This window comes from Danio rerio, chromosome 25 (genome assembly GCF_052040795.2).
Source record: "Danio rerio strain M-AB ecotype USA chromosome 25, GRCz13ab, whole genome shotgun sequence".
Lineage (NCBI taxonomy): Eukaryota > Metazoa > Chordata > Actinopteri > Cypriniformes > Danionidae > Danio > Danio rerio.
The window spans coordinates 23,071,295-23,093,400 of NC_141045.1; the positions used below are offsets into that span (position 1 = coordinate 23,071,295).

The 22,106-nt window shown below is 36.3% G+C and overlaps 2 protein-coding genes across 2 annotated transcripts in view; one reads left to right on the forward strand and one right to left on the reverse strand.

Annotated features, from left to right (window-relative positions):
* The window catches only part of LOC147837700 (uncharacterized), a 174,198-nt gene that overhangs the window by 12,717 nt on the left and 139,375 nt on the right, over positions 1–22,106 (forward strand). The window lies entirely within an intron of this gene.
* On the reverse strand, positions 5,935–19,759 carry tmem168b (transmembrane protein 168b). Its single transcript, NM_001442518.1, is given in 4 exon segments — positions 5,935–7,496; positions 10,207–10,481; positions 14,870–15,012; positions 18,001–19,759. Coding segments are annotated over 4 exon segments (2,100 nt in total). The 5' UTR covers positions 19,135–19,759; the 3' UTR covers positions 5,935–6,948.

Genomic DNA, 22,106 nt, shown 5'->3' on the forward strand with positions numbered 1-22,106 from the left:
CTTGGCATGCTGTCCTGGGAGAGAGCCCTGAGCTCAAAGGTTCTTGAGCCCTGGGCTCCCTCCCGTTTGGAGGAAGAGAGGGGAGCCTTGAGCTCAGGTAGATCTCGACAACTCCCCCTTGATAAGAGCTGATGACTAAAAATTGAAGGCTATTAAAAAATATGCTGCATTATTAGATTACCTGTATTGCAAATTTAGATTTATCAATTTTCTTGTTGTGCATGTTTTTGGAATGTGGGGGGAAACCGGAGGACCCGGGGAAAACCCACGCAAGCAAGGGAAGAACATGCAAACTACATACAGAAACAACCACCAGCCTGTTAAAGGACTAGAACCGGTGACGTTCTTGCTGTGAGGCGACAGTGCTAGTCACTGGGCCACCGTGCTGCCCTATGGAGGGAAAGTTGAAGAGGTAGGGGTGGAAGGGGGGATTCTTCAAATCGAAGATGACTGTAGTGAAAAAACCCTGGCTCTTTATAGTGGGTTAGGAATGGCCTGATTGGTGGATCAAGCATGCTAATGCAGAACCAGCCGTGTTCAATCATAATCACGTGCTCCTCTCGAAATTAGTTTATGAATAAACTTCACTTATGTACACATTTTATCAGTGGACCATAATTGACAACTATTTTACATGGAATTAGTTGTGTTTGTTTTGAGTAGGGGTGTAATGAAACACCAGTGTCATGATTTGGTTCACGATACTGGAGAGACAGTTCTGATTGGTTCACATTATTGTAGCTATGGTTCAGTGTGGTTCACCATATTGAAGCCACCTCAGTGAGGTGTTGGAGCCACCATTAGGTTTAGTTCATGATATTTTAGTCTGTGTTCCACATGGTTCACTGTATTTTAGTCTTGGTTCTGTTTGGTTCATGATATTTTAGTCTGTTTTGTTTTGTTCACAGTATTGGAGCCACAATTCAGTGCCAACTTAAGGTTCTGTTCACAATATTTTAGTCTCTGTTCTATTTGGTTTATAGTATTTTACTCTTGGTTCTGTTCAGGGTTGCCAACTTGCAGACCTAGATTTAGTGACTTTTCAGACCCCTCTAGTGACAAATGTCCATACTGTCCCATCCCTACTCTTTTCAATAAACTGCGAGTGATGCTGTCGACCCCTCCTCTGCCTCAAAGCACTGACAGGCGGCCCAGTCCTCATACAGCAGTCTCTCCCACCTGCAGCCTGAGAGCAGATCTCTCCTCTGCATACAGACGGCAAATGATTTAGCACTGGCAGTGTGTGGTATTTTCATTGTACAGTCAAACCGATCTGCTTCTCCTTTATTTTAAACATTTAATTAGACTATTTATTCTTTTCTTGTTCACAATCAGATACTTTAGTGACAGTTTTGGAACTTGTCTGAGTTCATTACATCTGAGAGATTATGCAAAATCACTACACATCTATACTGATATACTGTATCAAAAAACAGCAATACATTTAGTTAAATTGACAAATATATAAAGCATAGTGCAAATATAAATACCCCTTTATTAACCATATGCTGTTAAACAAACAGAAACGGTAGAACGTGATGATGTCACTAATATGCAAATTGACATATGATGTAATCTAACAACTTTTAGGGACTTTTCGGCAGAGCTTAGCCCCTTTTCATTGAAAATAGTTGGCAACAGTGGTTCTGTTTGGTTCACTGTATTGAAGTCATGATTCGGTGAGGTTCACAGAGTTGTTGGAGCCAACTTTTAGGTTTGGTTCACGATATTTTTGTCTCGGTTCTGTTTGGTTTACAAAATTTTAGTCATTCCATTTGGTTCACAGCATTTTAGTCTTGGTCCCGTTTGGTTCATGATGTTTTATTCTCCGTTCTGTTTGGTTTACATTATTTTAGTCTTCGTTCCATTTGGTTCACAGTACTGGAGCCACTGTTCCTGCAGTTCTGTGAGGTGTTGGAGCCACTTTTAGGTTCGGGTTCATGATATTTTAGTTTTTGTTGTTTGGTTTACATTTGGTTCACAGCGTTTCAGTCGTGGTCCCGTTTGGTTCATGATATTTTAGTCTTAATTTTGTTTGGTTTGGTTTATAGCCACAGTTTGGTTCAGTTCACAGTATTTAAGCCTTGGTTTGGTTCATAGTACTGGAGCCACAGTTCTGTTCAGTTCCTGGTATTTGAGCCATGGTTCAGTTTGGTTTACAAGGGTACATTCCAAACAGGATATATCGCCCTCCGAAGGGTACTTAAAATAAAAAAATCTAAATGGGCCACTTTAAAGGGCCCGTTAGAAAGAAGTGAATTCTGGCCATGCTTTTTTGTGGAGGGAAGTTGTTTGCTGTCACAGACTTCACTTCATTCAGAAGGGCTCATCCTCACTTTCTAATACCTTCGGAGGGATCCTACAAAGTGATTAGGGCATGAGGATGAGCCCGTCCGAATGGAACCCAGAGTCAGTTTGGTTCAGTTCATGGTATTGGAGCCATGGTTCTTTTTAGTTCCTGGTTTTAGAGCCACAGTTTAGTACGGTTTGTGGAATAATAATAATAATAAAAATAATGCATTTTGCAGTTCAGTTTAGTTCAGCTCACAGTATTGAAGCCACTGTTTGATTCATTTTGAGGTGTTGGAGCCATGATACTATTTAATTCTGTTTGCTGTTGCACCAACAATGTTAAAGTACACTAGACTCACATTTCATTTAATTATCGCTTTTTATTTTCTGCTGTCAGTTTTGACAGAATAGATTTGACCTTATTCTATTAGGGTTGAATTTTGACACCAAGGTTGAAAAAAAATAACTGTTGCATACACAAGGTTGTAGTAAAAGAACTCTTTTATTCAGAACTCATTCTCATTCTTACACGTAATCACTGAAATCATCCCAGCGTCTCATTCAGTCTTTTCTTGGTCATTCGCAGGTCCTTTAAAAAGCTTTCAGACCTGTTCACACCAAAAATAACTATATTAAATTCCAAGTCAGACAACAATGTTCTTTTTATTGCAATGCAGCAGTGTGGTCTCCCATTTCACTAGCAAAATTCAGCTAGAAATGAGACCAGACTTGGGTAGTAATAATATATAAAACACTATTCTTGCAAAATTGATGAGGGGGAATATTTTGTCACGGTCATGTTGTTTTTTTGTTTTGTTTTCATGAAGTATTCAATGCACTTTTGTTATGTACTGTTAAAATGTGCAAGCTTTTTAATGCACGATTTATTTTGCTTGGCTGTCAATGTTTTAATTACAATAAATCGGTTGTCATATCGGTATCGGCCAATAAATGCACATTTTTAGTGTCATCATTTATGGCCAAATGAATAAGTTAGTTTTTAGACTTCAGATTTGTAAATTGGTAAAACATCGAGTTTTTCTTTTTTAATCAGGCTCTGAAACATGTTTATTTATTATCACCTTCAAAATCTTTTCTTTCTTATACATATATATATACACACACAAATAAATTTAAATCTATATTGTTTCTGTTGTTATCATAACTAAAGTGTGCACATAGTGTAAATTGCAGTGTATATTTTGTACCATATCGTTATAGTTCTCCTTGGTGTGAACAGCCCTTTTATAGAAACACATTCTAATCAAACCGTCAATAAATAAATATTGCATATTTCAATGAAAATCTTTTGGTGACTCACTTTAGAAAAGGCACTTCAGAATACGTTACCGCTAGTACAAACAACTCAAACATCCTTAGTTAAAAATGCTAGCGCAAACACACAATATTAAAAACGATTCAAAGTCAAAACGACCAAAGCGATATACAAAATAGTACAAATTTATAAAGGGCAGTAAAAAATCTTGTGCTGCATCAACAAGTAAATCAAAACCGACCAATAGAAATAGACTTTCTTTGTTTTTCAAAAAGACTAATCGAATGTCTGGGTTAATGTCTTGTGTTAAATGAACATTGTGTATAGACAGTAAATATAAGGCTGTGCTTTGTCTTGCGCAGTTGAAAAGAGGCACTGCGTTCAACTGTTCAGTGCAGGTATATTAATCAGTTACAGTTTAGAAAGCTCATAGAAAAGTTCTGGAAAACATGTTTAGACTGGCCGTGGAAGTAGTTTAAAGCTGTAACAGTGGGTGTGATGCTGTTAGGCTCATCAGTAACACAATATATGTGAATCTTGTAAGAAAAAAAAAAATCTCTAGGTCGTAATATCCAAAGGAAGTGACGATTTGGCATAAGTAGTAATAATTATTGTCATATTTGTTTACTAATGGGATATAATATTCACTTGAAATCAGTTTTTTACTTTGACCTTCATTTCAAATGTAGAAATGTCTTTGAAGCATATATTATATTATATTATACTATACTATATTATATTATATTATATTATAACCATAATGGCATAGATTTCTTACAAGAAAGTATATCATATTTTTTATTAGCATTATTAATTCCATAATCTATATACAAGACTATTATTACTAAAAGTAAAACAAATCACAATATGGTCATGCTAAAATGGGTTTCCTGGATGGCCGATGTCCTGCAGAGTTTAGCTCCAACTTGCTTCAATGCACCTGCCAGAAGCTTTGTAGAATACCTGGGCTGCGTCCGAAATTGCCTACTACCCAGTAGGTACTGCATTTACATTCAAACATACTACTCAGCTGTTAGAAAAGTACGTTCTATACAGTATGAATGTGAGTAGTATGAATGGAACTCGAACGTACTACATCCGCCATTTTTTTTACATCCGACTACTGTTTTTACATTTCTGTGATGGTTTGGGTAGGGGAAGACATTATTAAAATACAATAAATGGGAAATATAATAAATAATATCAATAATTCTTGTCGATTTCTGGCCGCAACCATATCTGATCTAACAACAAGCTCACTCCCATTCATGAAATTCTCTCGAGGTGCATCATGGTATAAGGTAGCATCCATCTGATGCGCACTTCAGAATCTTGCCGGAGGTCATCTTGGTACTTCTCACATACAGTTTTTCGAATTTTATGAATTCAGACATACTACTCGGCTAGCATACTGTTTTTAGCATACTATATAGTATAAAAGTATGCGATTTCAGACGCAGCTCTGGTGAAAAGCTTGATTAGTTGGTTCAGGCGTGTCCAATTATGGTTGTGAGTTCAAATCCGCAGGACACTGGTTCTCCAGGGCCAACTTTGGGCATCTTTGTGCTAAAACATTCAAAGAACATTATGATAATGACATTTTTTTTATTATGTAATGAAATCATTTTGAGCAGAGGTGTCAAATCCTGGAGGGCCACAGCCCTGCACAGTTTAGTTCCAACCCTGCTTCAACACATATGCCGAGGTCACACTAGAGTTTGAGCATGCGAAATTCACATTTAAAAAGGCAAGCGATTGGTCCATATTTTCAATTTCTGTCCAGAGAGGTCATGTTTTGATCTTCGATTGGTCTCACGCAGTCAAGTGTTGCAATTTAGCAGGTCAGAGTTTAGCAAACTCGAACTTTGTAACGCAAGGAACTGCAAAACATGTTGCATGAGCTTGCGATTCTTTTTTTTGCTAGATCAGATATGGCTGCAGCCGGAAGTTAACAAAAGTTATTTATTTTATTTTTTACATTTCCCTTTTATTGTATTTTATTAACGCCTAACGCCACTCCAACCCTAAGCCCAACGGTCACAGTAACGTTAAAACATTAGTTGTACCGAGTATTATTGATATGATCTATTAAATTACCCAATAAATTGTATTTTTAAAGTCTACCCCTATCCAACCATTCCAGTACTGGAAAACTATGAATTATTGTTATACAGTGTAAAAAAAAAATGTTGCTGCATTGATGTGCATATTGTACTTCCAGCTGGCCATGTATCCTATCTAGACTTAACCTGCGTTTCCAGTCTTACGCATTCATGTGCATATTAATGGAAGTCAATGGGGCAAAAAGTCCAGTGTGACCACGGCTTTACCTGTAGGTTTCAATCAAGCCTCAATGACTCAATTAATTTGATCAGGTGTGTTTAATCAAGGTTAAAGCTATACTGTGCAGAGCTGCAGCCTTCCAGGAACTGGATTTGACACCTGTGATTTAGAGTAACATTAAAGTAGATGGCATTTTTCATGATCTAATAAAAAAGAAATGATGTTTTCTATAATAATAAATGATTAGTTTTATACACAGCAGGAAAATGTATTGACAGCCTGAGCAATGCGTGTTAAAGAAGTCATTCCCAAAATAAGCCTTTTATACAAAGTAATAAACATTTCAGTAATTCAGTAACTTTCTCCTTGTGCAATCCCATTGTTGTTACCAATACATATATTTTGGGTTTTGTTTTTTTGTATATTTGGATTGCCTTGGTCAATTCGACATGAAATCTTGGTCAATTTCATGTCAACAGATCTACCAATATTTCCAGATTAACCAGGAAAAACGTGTACAATACTTTTTACCTGCTGTATGTTAAATATAGTATAACGTAATATCTAAAACTATTATCATATAATATGTAAATATAATATAATACAACATGTAAATATAATTTGTAAATGTAATGTAATATAATATCCTGATCCTCCAGGTTGGGGGTAACAACCCACCTCATAAAAAAACTAAATGTTAGGAAATGCCAATATGATGCGGCTAAACATCATCTTCACTATAAATGGCCCTGGGAGTAATTTAATTTAATAGTACTGTTCTCCCAAATATCGTTAATAAATAAAAACTATATATTTCTTTATGCAAAACATACTATTTTATAATAATCTAGGTGATTATGACCCAGAACCATTTTTTTTTCTCCACAAAACTCACCCTTATAGAGTGACGAAGAATCGCATTCTAGCAAGTTGGTCAGTTCTACGTATTTTTACCATCACAAAATAAACACACAAATATGGAGACACTTTTCACACCTGAGATTTTAGAAATTGCCACACTGGTCCACACAACCAACTTGTCCATACTCAGCCCTATCAGCTGCTTTTACAGTATCCTCACCATCCAGAACATTCTTCTATGATCTGACCAGCTTAAACCCTTGTCCTGTATCAAGCACAGCGGGTGGAAACCATGTGAGTTTGACCCTTCGTAGCAGCCGAACGCAGTATCCGCAAACCCAGAAGATATTCAACCCACCACACCAATGTGCCAGCTGAACCACAGGGTAAGTCAGACGTGGAAAATAGAGTCTCCAATGCCTGGTGACATCACTATCGGTGGGCAGATGAAGCTTATAGTCACTCCAGTGTCTGGAAATACCGTAAACCGCGCGAACTGACCGTCCGCGCTCCGAAAACCGAACTATACTGTCAGGGTTGCAGTTAAAATCAACCCATTGGGTGGTGAAGTCACCGAGTTGAGGAGCATCTTGGAGCTCTAGGTCTGTGGGACTGGACAGTTCGGCCCCTTGAACTGCGATGTAAAGACCCTCGATTTTCTGCACCTCCTTCGCCCAGGGCACAGAGTTATCAGTGTCCAGGATAATGATGAGGCGAGAGCAGAATCCAGCGTTCTTCTCTCTCCAAAGCTGAACAATCTCATCCAGACGCAACACATCTCCACCTGAATGGTGAGAAGACGACAAAGAGGACAGCTGTAAGGTATTATGACATCATCAATATTTGGCTGAATATTTATGTAAAGATATCCATTATACACTTTAATATTAGATTCATAACAACAGTAATATAATATAATTAATATAATATAATACGATAGGGCTGAACATGTTAAATGAATTCATTTAAAGTTTTTATTATTAATTTTGATAAATTTAAATACATAGAGACCGATAATAGGTTACAGGAGGAGTGGGGTGTTGAACAGTACTGGCCTCGCCATCATCACGTCTCAATCAATAACGACGTTTGAAAAGGGCCTAATGCTGGATTCACACCAAACATGGAGCATTGTCACCAGGGCTTTACATTAACACCCACCAACCCGCCAAATGCGGGTAGATTTCGGCGGCTGTTTATAACGCTTGCGCACTCCCGTTTCCTTTTGTGAAGCAACTGTGTCTAGAAACACAACTAATGCGATCGATTCTCTTTCAAATAGACTGAACAAAAAGGGAGGGACATGCACCTACAGGCTACAGTCTTGCTGCTTTCCAGAGTTGTCTTATTGTAAGCAGCGCCAGTTGCGTTGGGTTAACCATTCTTTGAAAAGATAATTTGTGGGTCTATCATAAACCATGCGTGTGATGATCATCCTTTCATTATCACACAGTATGTTTTTACCTGCTTTCTTTTGCATTAATATGGTTGAATTATCTTTTTTTTACAATAACATTGCTTTAATGGGAGAATAACTCCCCATTTATGTGTAGTTAACTGGTGATCTGGGACCTTTAGCCAGGACACTGTGCACACACAAAAAGGGAAATGAATGAGGAGGTATGTAGAGATAACGCAAACTCTAAATCAAGCTATTTTAGCATGTCAAAGTCATATTTATGTGTATAAAAGATATTTTCTCAACAATAAAATTGTGGCTAGTGAAAATGGCGAGTGGCTAGTAATGTTGGAAAACTACTAGCCACATTGGCTGGTGGTCAAAAAAGTTAATGTTAAGCCCTGATTGTCACTATGCCTAGCTTACTTGCAGGATGTTTCTCACTTCATGCTAATTTCCAACTCAAGTTGAATTACTTGAACTTGCACAAAAAACACAACTGACACAATTAGCGTTCACGGCTAATTATTGATTGAGTTTGTAATTAATCTACTTGCATGATTACTTCATTTTGCTTTTGGAGTGATCAGCTTATTATAATAAGTAGGAGTGTAACGGATAACGGTTGATCCATGATCTGTACGGATCACAACTGAGTTCGGAACGCACGTGACCAGACGGAAGCCACTCCTCGCTTGGAATTTGCCAAAAGAAATCTGAAGGACTCTCAGTCCATAAGAAACTAAATTTTCTGGTCTGATAAGACTAAAAGGGAACTCTTTGGAGTGAATGTCAGGCATTACATTTGGAGAAAACCAGGCACCGCTCATCACCAGGTTAATACCATCTCTACAGTGAAGCATGATGGTGGCAGCATGCTGTGGGGATGTTTTTCAGCAGCAGGAACTGGAGGACTAGTCAGGATAAAGGGAAAGATGAATGCAGCAATGTACAGAGACATCCTGAATGAAAACATGCTTAAGAATGCTCTTCTGACCTCATACTGGGTCGATGGTTCATCTTCCAGCAGGACAATGACCCAAAGCACACCGCCAAAATATCAATGGAGTGGCTTCACAACAACTCTGTGAATGTCCATGAGTGGCCCAGCCAGAGCCCAGATCTAAATCCTATTGAACATCTATAGAGAGATTTGAAAATAGTTGTACACTGTCGCTTCCCATCTAACCTGATAAAGCTTGAGAGGTACTGCAATGAGGAATGGGCAAAAATTCAGGTGTGCCAAGCTTGTGGCATCAAATTCAAAAAGACTTGAGGCTGTAATTGCTGCCAAAGATGCATCAACAAAATATTGAGCAAAGACTGTGAATACTTACTGTATGTACATGTGATTTTTCAGCTTTTCTATTTTTAATAAATTTGCAACAATTTAAAAAAATTGTCATTATGGTGGGGTATGGTGTGTAGAATTTTAAATAAATAAATAAATTTAATCTATTTTGGAATAAGGCTGTAACAATAAAAAAAAATTTAGAAAAAGTGAATTGCTATAAATACTTTCCGAATGCTTTCTACATTTAATTTGGTTACATTAATGCTAAGATTTACAAGATATTTTTAACTGTTAATAAGCAAAGGAAGAACTGCTACAAATAAACACCTTGTTTAAAGTGTTATTGCACTTTTTGATATGTACCTCAACTTTTCAGTAAAGTGTGCAATACGCTTCTTCTGAATTCATCGTTAAATGTTGAGTATTAGAATGGGATAATTCACAGAAAAAAATATGCAATTATTGTTTTTTTTAGCTAATCATTAAATTATTATTTCCAGTTTTTTCTGAATTATTAACATTTCCTGGGTTTTACATTTAAAATGCTGGTTTTAAATTTACACAGCTGGTGCAAACCTACCCAGTAAGTCTTTGATCTAAAGTGACTATAAACACAAGACTATTGACTATACTATCAAAGATGCATGCTTGATTTTCAATGGTCTAAATTAGATTTGACTTTACCAATTAAATTCCCTTTTTTTATTCTTCATTTTTTATGTGAAGCCTGAACTGTTTTTTCACCGACCAATGTTCTGTTTCTACATAGGAGGAAAAAAAGTGTTGCAATGATTCTCCCACCTGCGAGTGCCCACTCTCCACTGCGGTGTGTGTGTCCACTGTAATAGAGCACGTAGGTGTCGTGTCGTGGGCCGTCAGTTGTATGCGCCTCCATGAATATGCGCAGTTTGGCCTGCAGGGCCTCCAGACTCAAGCCGCTCGTGGAGTAATCGCAACCGTAGGTCTCGATCATGTGATGAGAGAAGAAGCGCTGCACGTTGTTGAGCATCCCAGTGGAACGCAGGTTGAGCTCTTGAACATGAGCCGGGGGAAGCAGGGTGGGCTGACCGTCTGGACTGAGAGAAAACCAGAGCATGAGCTAAAATACGAAACCAAGCACCACCGAAAAACATGACAGATTTTGCATTCACTTTTACAAAAAGACTGTGTGGATAACATTTTCAGTTCCAGTTCATATTAAGCGGCCTTAAATACTATGCACTTACATCAAAATATAAATACAATGTACTTAATATATTGCAGAACAATTCTCAATTTGTGGTATACTGTAGGTAGGTTAAAGCATGGGTTAAGGTGTAAAGGATAGGGTAATTATAAATGTAATTAGAGAAATTAATTGCATGTGTAATTACATGCAGGTATTTAATCCAGCACAAGCATAATGTAATATATCTACATAAAATATCTATTTACACAATAAGTACACTTTAAAGGATTATTAATTTAAAGTGCAAGTGCATTTTCGTTAAGGCCACTTGATATAAAATGGGACCAGACTTTCATACTAGGTTGGCTTTAATTGAATGATCTAAATACGATTAATAGCCCTAGTTTTCCTTGTACAACCCTAGAAGCAATCGATACAGACATTTTTAAAATGTCCATTTCCTGCTAAAATTCGAGCACTGATAGATGTACCTGGTTTTAAAAAACTTTTTCAATTATCTTTGAATAAAACAGGGGCACTCATCCAGCTCATCTAGATTCATTATATTTTGGCCTCCATCATGCTAAAAATGAACGAGTTTTTATTAGAATTGTTTCAAAAGTAGCACAAATATCAAACTTTATGTTTGCACTATTTACAGTTTTATGCAAAAAATTGGGCACCCCTCTGTGGCTGCATAATATCACATTTTTTCCTTGTAAGAGAAGATCACAGTGAAATGTCATTTGGTTTCTAGAAAAAAGCAAGATAACGTCATGTTTTTCAGACAGAAATCCATAGTTTAGCAGTATTAAGATGTGTGAAATTAAACTGAAACTGCAAATAGGCTATGCAAAAGTTCGGGCACCCTCTCTTTTGTGTAGATTTCAAAACCTGTAGTCACTTAATGCTTTTTGATTACAACAGAAAATTGATTCAAGTGACTCAGTGAACTTTAACAATGACAACACAGGTGAAACCATGAAAACAGGTGAAACCATCATAAAACAGTATATTTAAGCTGATTTCTAGTTGTGCATGTTATTGTGACCTGAAAGTAGCAACATGGGAACCTCAAAAGAACTGCCTAATGACCTAAAAACTAGGATAATTCATCAACATAAATTAGGACAAGGATGCAAAAAGCAATCCCAAAACTTTAAAGTCTCTATGTCCACAGTCAGAAATATAGTTAGAAAATGGAAGGCCACAGGAACAGTTCCTGTGAAAGATGTGCAAAATAAAAGTATAAAAATAAAATATCTGAAAGGCAACGGCGAAGAATGGTTTGTCTCTGATCATTCTAACTATAGACCACCTCCAAAAAGCTCCAGGAACATCTTGCTGCTAAATAATGGCATTGTACATCGCTCTACAGTCTAGCGCACTCTTCACAAAGAACAGCTCAATGGAAGGTGATGCAGAAGAAGACTTTTCTGCATTTTGCCAAAATAAAAGTCAATAATAGTCATGAATTTGCTCTTCAGTGTTTGGACTCTCAATAATGACTTCAAACCACACTGAACTGAGCTAAACTGAACTGAACTTAAACACTAAAAACTGAACTACCCTGATCCAGTTACTATGACCATTTATGTGAAGTTGAATTGACACAATCTACATTGTAAAAGCGCTATACAAATAAAGCTGAATTGAATTGAATTTGAGGTATGCAAAGGCTCATCTAGACAAGCCTGAACCATTTTGGAAAAATATACTGTGGACAGATGCCACAACCACAGGTGCTTTGTTTTCCGTGGTGGAAAAAAAAATAAAAATAAATAAATAAATAAAAATCACAGCATTCCAGAAGAAGAACCTGCTCCCTATTGTAAAATAGGGTTGAGGGTGCATCATGCCCACCAGATGACAAAACTTAACGTAGCACTGGGTTGCACCACGTTTAAAATACTAAACCGTTTTCTATTTGTTATTGGGCACCACATTATGCATTTTCTCCCATTTTATGTGGCTTTATTGTAGACCACTTGTTCTCTGAACTTGAGTACCCATGGATTAAAACAATAAATACAGCTTTAAATAATTTGTTGACAGCTTTAAAAGAAGAAGAAAAAAAAAAACGGTGATTCCTGCTTCCGTTTTTCTTTTGTATGAGGTTTCTATAATGGTTGGATAATGAAACTGAAACACTAGCCAATTTATTTTTGATGTTTCATGGCTAAATCTGACAAGCATGGTGACCAATCTTCATTTTTTGCGTATTTCACTAGAAAAAGCAGTGTGAAGGTTTAATTAGCAGAGTAATAATATAGTTTTGCTTAAAATATAAAAGAGGACAAATTGCTAGTGCGGGTCTCGTTGGCGCATCTGTGACCAAGACAGCAAGTCTTTGTGATTTATGAAGAGCCACGGTATTAAGGTAATGTCAGCATACAAACCACATCCAACAGGAGTAACAGTGGACACAAGAGAAAGCTGTCTGAAAGGGATGTCCGAGTGCTTAATTTTGTCATGATTGTAATCATGATTATTCAAAACGATTATCAGTTAAAGTCAAAATTATTCGCCCTCTTGTGAATTATTTTTTTAAATATATTTTTTCCAAATTATGTTTAACAGAGAAATTTTTCACAGTATTTCCTATAATATTTTTTTCTTCAGGAGAAAGGCTAGAATTTCGGCTAGAATAAAAGCATTTTTTAATATTTTGAAACCTATTTTAACGTCAACATTATTAGCCCCTTTAAACAATATATATTTTTGATTGTCTGAAGAAACTACTGTTATACAATTACTTGCCTAATTACACTAATTAAGCCTTTAAGACTTTCATCATAGCAAATATAAAAGAAATCAGTTATAAGAAATGAGTTATTAAATTTGTTAAGTTTAAACTGTGCTTTAAGCATCTTCAAAGTGAGAAAAAAAACTTTAGCTACAAAAGTCCTTCAGTCAAGTGCAGTGAGGGATTGTCTCCTTTTGTTGTTTGATTAATAATAAAAACAGGCAGCAGCAAAATTGAGCACTGTCACTTTAAGAATAGTGTGGCTCTGATATGGTTTCTCTTTCACGTGTCTTTTGATTCTCAACTTCTTTGTTTTATTACACAAATGAGGGTTAATATAAATAATCACTAAACGCCGCGCTCTGACACAAATTTGCATGTATTTGAGCACTAAATCGCTCGCATTAAGATGGCGTTAGATGTGTGCTCTGCTCGTCTCCGAGCCTGTCCGTCCCAGGCTGAGCGTGCGCGCACACACACACATATATGAATGATTCGAACATACATCAATAAATGATGCGCATCCCGTGCTGCAAACCTTACATAACAGTACATGCTTTTAGTCATTTTCACGTGGAACTGAGCTTTGCAGAGCAACAAATGTGTACAACTGGAAATCGGGCGGTATATGATGCAATAATCGTTTATCTTGATTGATGGTTTTTCATAATCGTTAGAAGCCAAAATCGAAACCGAAACCGGATTTTCGATTAATTGCACAGCCCTAATGGGTGCATCACTGCCAAGGACTACTGAACCCATTCTGGAGGACCACGTGCACGCAATGGTCTAAATAATGTATCCTGAACACGGTGTAGTGTATCAGGATGATAATGCACCGATACACACAGCAAGACTTTAGACAGAGTGGTTTGATGAAAGTGAAGTTGAAGATCTCCCATGGCCTGCACAATCACCAGATCTAAATGTTGTTAAGCCACCAAAGGGTGTTTTGAAGGAGCGAGTCAGGAAACATTTTCCTCCACTAGAATTACGTAGTGACCTGGCCGCTACTCTGCATGAAGAATGGCTCAACGTCCCTCTGGCCATTGTGCATCTGTGTATCTGTCATTCTCAATATGAATTGATGCTGTATTGGCTGTAAAAGAAGGCCCTATACCATAGTAATAAATAATAGTGGGCTAAAGCCAGGCATTTCAGTTTCACTGTCCAACCCCTGTATTTATGAAGCCTATTTTCACATTCCTAAAAAAATTAATCGATTTGACTTAATATTAACTTTAAAAATTAACAAAAAAAAAAAAAAAGAAAGAAAGAAATTTACAAGAATTTTATTAGCATGTTAAAACAAATCACTAATCATAACTGGCCATGAAAAATAATCAAGATCAGCGCATAGTAGGCTATTAAAAAAAAAAAAAAAACTGCAGGCAGGTAGGTCATGTGATTATGACAACATGGCAGATGCAGTATGTCCGAATTCTATTCATATTATATAAAACATATGTTCAAATGCACATGCAATTCCTACTCACAGTATATAAAGTAAGTAAACTCAGGCACACTGTGAGTGTATATGCATCTAGTACCTGCAATAGTTAGTAGGAATCACCACAGCATAGCCGATACATGTTCCACCAAGACTGTTTCCCAGCTCAAGGAAGAGCCCGTGGGCTAAAGACTCAAGAGACAGGACCAGCAGAAACAAGGAGATGAACAGACTGTTGGACGACTGAAGGAGAAAACAATATTTTTATGAACAACAAAGAAAACCTTCAATAATCAGAATGCAAACCACTTAGACAAAGCAATATAAATATATATATTTTTAAAAACGGGTTGAAGAATTTGTCAAAATTTGTCACAATTTTATTTAAAAAACACTTAACGTACATTTTTGGGATCATATTTTTTTTAAGAATTATATTATTCCCCTCTGAATTATACATGGGGGGACTACATATTATAGTGATTTCTGAAAGATCATTCAACACTGAATGAAGTCAGGAAAGCTAAAAATGCAGCTTTACCAGTATACCAATTAATTCGATTTTATAATACATTTACATAGAAAATAGTATTCGAATGTTATTCTAATGTTAACCCATTTTACAGTATTATTTCATTATATAAATTTTAAAAAGTATTGGTGGAAAAAAAAGTCATTAATAAATCCTTAAAATAGCTTATTTTAAAACATAGGCTATTGCATATCAAAAAAGAATTTATAAAGGCGCATGCTATAATAATAATAATTCCCATAATAGTTAAGCTTTGTTAAAATACAAAATATGGGTTAAAGACTGAAAAAATATTGGTGATATATTACTCTTTCATAAACATGGTACTAGCAAATTGCAAAGCATAGAGATTTAAAATGAGTCAGCCTAATTAGCACTTGGGGATACAAGGTGATCCTTAAATAGAGTTTGTCGTTAAATTATGCCAAACAAGGCAAAAAAAAATTAATAAAATTGGCAAAATTTTCTGCAAAGTCATGAGGTAAAACCAACATGCAGCGGAAAAAATTAAAAAGACATCATGCAATGCAACCTTGTAGGCTCATGTCTGTAGTTTCACCTTTTCATGACTTCCAAAAACAAATGTATATTTGTGAATGCTTTTTAATAATAATAATAATCAATATAATAATCTTAAAGATCATAAAGATTTTTTACAACCACACAAAATCAACATGAATATAAAACCATTACACATATAAATAGAGCTGTGCAATATGACAATATAATGGCATATGGACAAAATAAAGTTTATTGTTTCATATTTTAATTATCATTTTTTTTGTGGTGTCCCAAATATGGTAATATTTTTTATAATTTATACGAGCACAATACTATATGTCATTATGTAAATGCAGGTGACAAGGTGGCTCAGTAATTAGCACTGTCGCTTCACAGCAAGAAAGTCGCTGGTTCGAGTCCCGGCTGGGTCAGTTGGCATTTCTGTGTGGGGTCTGCATGTTCTCCCAGTATTTGCGTGGGTTTCTTCCGGATGCTCTGTTTTCCCCCACAGCCCAAAGCATGAGCTATAGAAGAATTGAATAAACTGAATCGGTGTGTAAAATAAGTGTGTATGGATGATTCCTATACAGTATAATACTGGGTTGCAGCTGGAAGGATATCTGCTGTGTAAAACATGTGCTAGATAAGTTGGCGGTTCATTTCACTGTGGCAACCCCTGATGAATAAAGGGACTAAGCCGAAAGAAAATGAATAAATGAATTATGTAAATGCAGACAGAAACATTGTGAGAAAGTTACACTCGTGACAGTACGATATTTACATTTTGCATTTTATGTAGCAATAATTTTAATTTTTACATTCGACCAATCATTACTTTTTGAAAATTAATATTTAATTTAGATATTTACATTTTTAATCAAACATTTGCTCTGAAGTCCTAAATAAACTGGAAAACATGATCACATTTGAATACATTTTAGAGTGCATATATTACATGTAAAAAATAAAATAGCCCTTTACATGTGGTCAACATGCATAGATATATCATCACATTAAGGTTCTATCTGACTTTTCTGTTAAAACTGAATTATTTTCATATTTAATTTGTTGACATATTAAATGACAACTTATTTACATTGTGTTGTTGTTTTTTCTACATTTTAAGACTTTACATTTAAAAAACAAAAAAGGTTTTATCTACATAGTCAAACTCTAGCTCGGCTCTATATGGTTCTTTATGTGAGCCATTCCGAATGCACGTTCGAGGAGCAATCAGGATCAGCTTTTCATCATTTCAATGGACTGCTCCATTGTTAAAAAAATAGTAATAAATTAAATGTGAAATATTGTTATTTGCCCGTATATAATTTCAGTGTTTATTTAGCTTTGTTAAACAACTCATTTGCTCATTGTCTGTTTTCTTTTTAAAGTCTTTAAATTTGATATTAAGCCTTAATGGGCAAACAATTAATATACTTAATGGGGTATTAAATTACCACAATAAGTATTACCATAATAATTACATGAAACTTACATCTACACTGGACAAAATAATTAGCACAACCCTGTATGCTTAATTTGAACAAGGAAAAATATTCATCCTAAAACATTAAATAAATATAGATAGCAAAAACTGAACTCTCAAGCATTAACATATTGTTACAACACTTATTTTTATTTTTATTAAATTAATAAGCAGATTGATTGTATTTGTTGAAAAGTAATGCTTCAATTAATGATCTGCCAAATAGAACCTTTTAATTCCAAGTGGAAAATGACTTTTTAGAATGAGAAGGTTCCATCTGCATTTGTCCTGTTTGTTTACCCCAATTTGCAAATTTAACAGAATTTTAATAATTTACATTTACACTACATTTAGCGTCTGTCATGTTAATGCAAGTAAGACAACTGTTACACACATATTGTCTGCCATGGAATGCAAAAACTTTGAAGCTCAATATCTCAAAATCATTTAGAATGCCGAAAGAACCTTCTAATTCCAAGGTGAAGATATATACACACACTAGTACTGATTGAATTTACAGAAATGGTATAATATCATTACACACACACACACACACACACACACACACACACACACACACACACACACACACACACACAGTATAGTTATCAGAATATTAGATGACTTGTATTGTGATATGAGATTTTCATCATATTGCCCAGCCCTACATATTAATACATTTTTGAATGATTTTCACGGAAACTATTTTTACCTGCCAACCCAGAGCTCCGAGTATGACTGTGGACACCAGGCTGAAGAGCACCAGGCGTTTTGATATGAGACAGAAGTGCCGCATTCCTTTAGATGCCATGATCCGGTCCAGTTCTCCAGGCTCAGACATGTGCACAGTACACAATCTCTGACAGTCACTCAGCTTACTGTGAAAACCCCAGACCGTGACGAGGAAAACCAGATGACAGATGATCCAGAAAACAGCAGATGCTGAAAGACTCGGGATGAGCAGGTACCACCGATCCAGATCTCTCATCTTCAGAGAAGCCATGACAAGAAACGTCACCTCCACAACCAGCAACGGCAGAAGCGTGAAGCGTCTCCACAGGCCTCTTCTCAAGAGGAGCGGAGACCAACGTTCAGTTACTGAAAGTCCGCTAAAGTAGATGTCTAGGAATGGGTCACAGACGAGACGACTGAAAAAACAAGACAATGCGAAGGGGTTGGTGGACACCCCTAAAGACTCCTGGAAGAAGAGCGCAGCGACTCCTGAAAAGCAGGCCAGGTTTGGTAGAGCCAAGAGAGACTTCATGCGCAAGACCACGATTAGAGCAGCTAAAGCGAGTGTTAGAACTATGAGGCTTATGGATTTGTAGCTGACCAAGGTGCTAGCCACAGCAAAACCTGTGAGCTCCAAAGCTTCCCTTGAGGTAAGGAACGCGGGTTGATGTCTAGTACAACCACACATTCTTTCAACCAAAGCCCAAAGGATTCTGATAGCAACGCTCGCTGTTAACATATAGTTAGCCACTTGCTCCTTAATATCGAGCTCTTTGGATGGGACATTGATGAAGCATAGCAAACCCAGAAGGAAACCAAACCAAAGATGTAACAGAAACAGGCTAACTTTCTCCATAGCGAAATAGTAGTGGAGTATGCAGGCAACCCCAAGAACGAAGAGGCCCAAAATAAAAATGACTAAAATGATAGTGTCGGCGGTTTTCTCCCATTGTACATACAGTCCCAGGCAAATGGCCACCAGGGAGTTCAAGCTGGACAGGTAACCGAGGTATCGAACTGATGACCACATATTGAGCCCTCTGTTGGCTTCATCCAGCCATGTCATGGCAGCATACAGAAAGTGGCTAAAACAATATTTGAGAAGTTTGCACATTGTTGCAAAGATAAAACTCGCACAATAGCTGAAAATATGCGGATTTAGCGTCGCGAGTGACGTCAAAAGTCCGAAAAAATTATTCACGGCAAAACAAGTCGGCAAAATTAAAGTAAAAACAACTTAGTGGATTTTAGGGGTACTTAAAACTACATCGTTTCCTGGGGTATTATAATACAAAAGTTGAAGTAAAATATGGAGTGAAACGGTAGATTGTCATCTCAATATCCACCTGTTACTGCTGAATGAACGAAACTATTCGACTCAAGGTCATGTTATAACAGCTGAAATTAATACGCAAACTAGATGTGAAAATGTTAAACTCATCATAAGTTGTGAGATAGAAGCACAAACAGAGTTGTAATGAGCTGTCAGTCTGATTTAGAGGAGCGGATTGCTGTGCGTTTACCGGCATTAGAAAGTTGAAAGAATGTGTTGTTTCTCTTCACGACGAGCGTAACATCGATTAAAACGGGCTGTATGAAATACGTTAGAAGAAACGCAAGTCATTGAAGATTGTCTTTCACAGCAAAATACGGAAAACTGCTCATTTATCGCACAACAACTCCGAACCACGGTCTAAACTTCGCTCAGCGTCCGCCATGTTTGCACTGTTTTAAGCCGCTACGGAATCCCTGAAAGGACAAATAAAACGCGTCCATCAGTCCCTCAGTGAGTAAAAAGAGTGAGTAAAATAAAGGGCCAGACGGAATCTGCAGACATTTTTTTTTGCTATTTCTGCGCAGAATTGTGTTAAAAATCTGCGGATTTATGAGGAATTATTTTGGGGGTATCATAACTAAAACCTTAATATATGAAATAAAAAAATAATACCTCTTTTTTAACTTTTATTTAATGTTTACAATGCAAATCCAACTAGATCCACCTTATTTGGTAAACAAAACAAGTCTCTCATATAATAGATCTATTACAAGACAGAAAATATTACTTTACAAACTGTATTTAACTAAATCATATAAATATTTTTTATATTAGTCAATATTGTAATTAATTTAAAAACTGAATAAATCTTAATTTACACACATTAACACAAATAAATAAACAGAATCAATGATGGGCTAAAAATCTGCGTAATTCTGCGCACGCAGATCCGTGTGGGCCTAAAGCAGGGTCATTATCACTATAAAGTGCCTTTGATGTCCCACAAGATTGAATCAGCCCTATATTAAACACAATGCGAAATAATGAAATTCTGATGTTTTAAAATATTTGGTTAAACCTTTACGCACATGCAGGTAGAATTATAAGTGTTTTCAAATATGTTTTGCTCAATTATTGCCTTTCATTAAATGTATGTGATTTTGCCATGTCCCACACACAGCTCAGCCAACTTCAGTGTGTCTAAAAAGTAGGTAAATCAGATTTTTCAAATTTTACATGTTCACTTTTTTTCTCATATTGTGTTTGAAACGGAATGTTGTCAAGCCCAACATGTCCACCCGGTCAATGTGAAATTAAATATTAATTAATATTTTTAAAAAATTAGAAATAAAAAATATAGCTTTTAAACTGTATATAAAGAGCTTAAATAGGGAAACACTTTGCCAGCTGCAGGTGCAACCTCTGTTGAATAAATGCTATCTTTAGCCAAAAATGTCCTCACTGTCATTGTCCACCCTGTCACAAATCCTTCCTTGACAGGGTGGACGTATATGCAATGCTAGTGACACTTTATTATTTAGCATTTTATTGGTAATTAGTTAATGTTTTTATGTTGCAACACTCATACACACATTTACGACAATAGTAGATGCATGAGTGGACAATACAAACCTTTTAACAATATCTGTCTCAGTCTATATAAGGAGAAAAGTCCATATAATGGAGCTCATTGACTGTTTGAAATAAAAATACAGCCCTAAGTAGTTGTACATTTATGTGAACTGTTATCTGTAATCTAATTATTTGCCTTATTCTGAACTAAACAAAGCAGTATTATTAAGGAGTTTAACGCGAGTTGCTTCCAACATTCCTTTCACTCCTTCTATACACTGTACAGTGTAAAGTTTTACATTTATTAGCAAATTTAATTTGAAGGACAATGATTGTTTATTGTCCAATTAATTATCATATTTATAAAACCTAATTGATAACAGAAGAGGCGGCAAGGTGGCTCAGTGGTTCGCAGTGTTGACTTCTTGAAAATTTTTACAATTCTTTTTATAATAACCCTGTAATATTTCTTGTTGTACCTGTTGTTTTTTAAAAGTTCTTCCATATTTAGTTCACTAAATAAAGCCTCAGTCCACCCTGTCATCTTGTTTTCCACCGTCATGGTCAACTTTTATAAAAATAAACAAATTATTTATAACCTCAGAAAAACATCTTGTGTGATTTCTTAAATTATCAGTAAGGGCCAGTTAATACTGTTTGAAAGTTTGGGCAAAATATTTTAGATTTTGGGTTTTGCAACGATTGCATATTTTATTGGGAAATAAATGCTTTGTCCATTATTTCATTAACATAAATAGACTTTTCCATTATCTAAAATGTTGGGTTGATAAAGAGACACATTACCTTTCTGAAAATATAGCCTATGGTTGAAGTCAGAATTATTAGCCCCCCTTTGATTTTTTTTTCTTTTTAAAATATTTCCTAAATGATGTTTAAGAGAGCAATGAAATTTTTACTGTATGTCTGTTTTTTTTTTCTTCTTCTGGATAAAGTCTTATTTGCTTTATTTTTGGCTAGAATAAAAGCAGTTTATCATTCATTCATTCATCTTCTGCTGCTTTTCCGGGGCCGGGTCGCGGGGGCAGCAGTCTTAGGAGAGAACCCCAGACTTCCCTATCCCCAGACACTTCCTCCAGCTCCTCCGGGGCAAACCCCGAGGCGTTCCCAGGCCAGCCGAGAGACATAGTCCCTCCAGCGTGTCCTGGGTTTTCTCCGAGGCCGCCTCCCGGTGGGACATGCCTGGAACACCTCCCTAGGTGGGCGTCCAGGAGGCATCC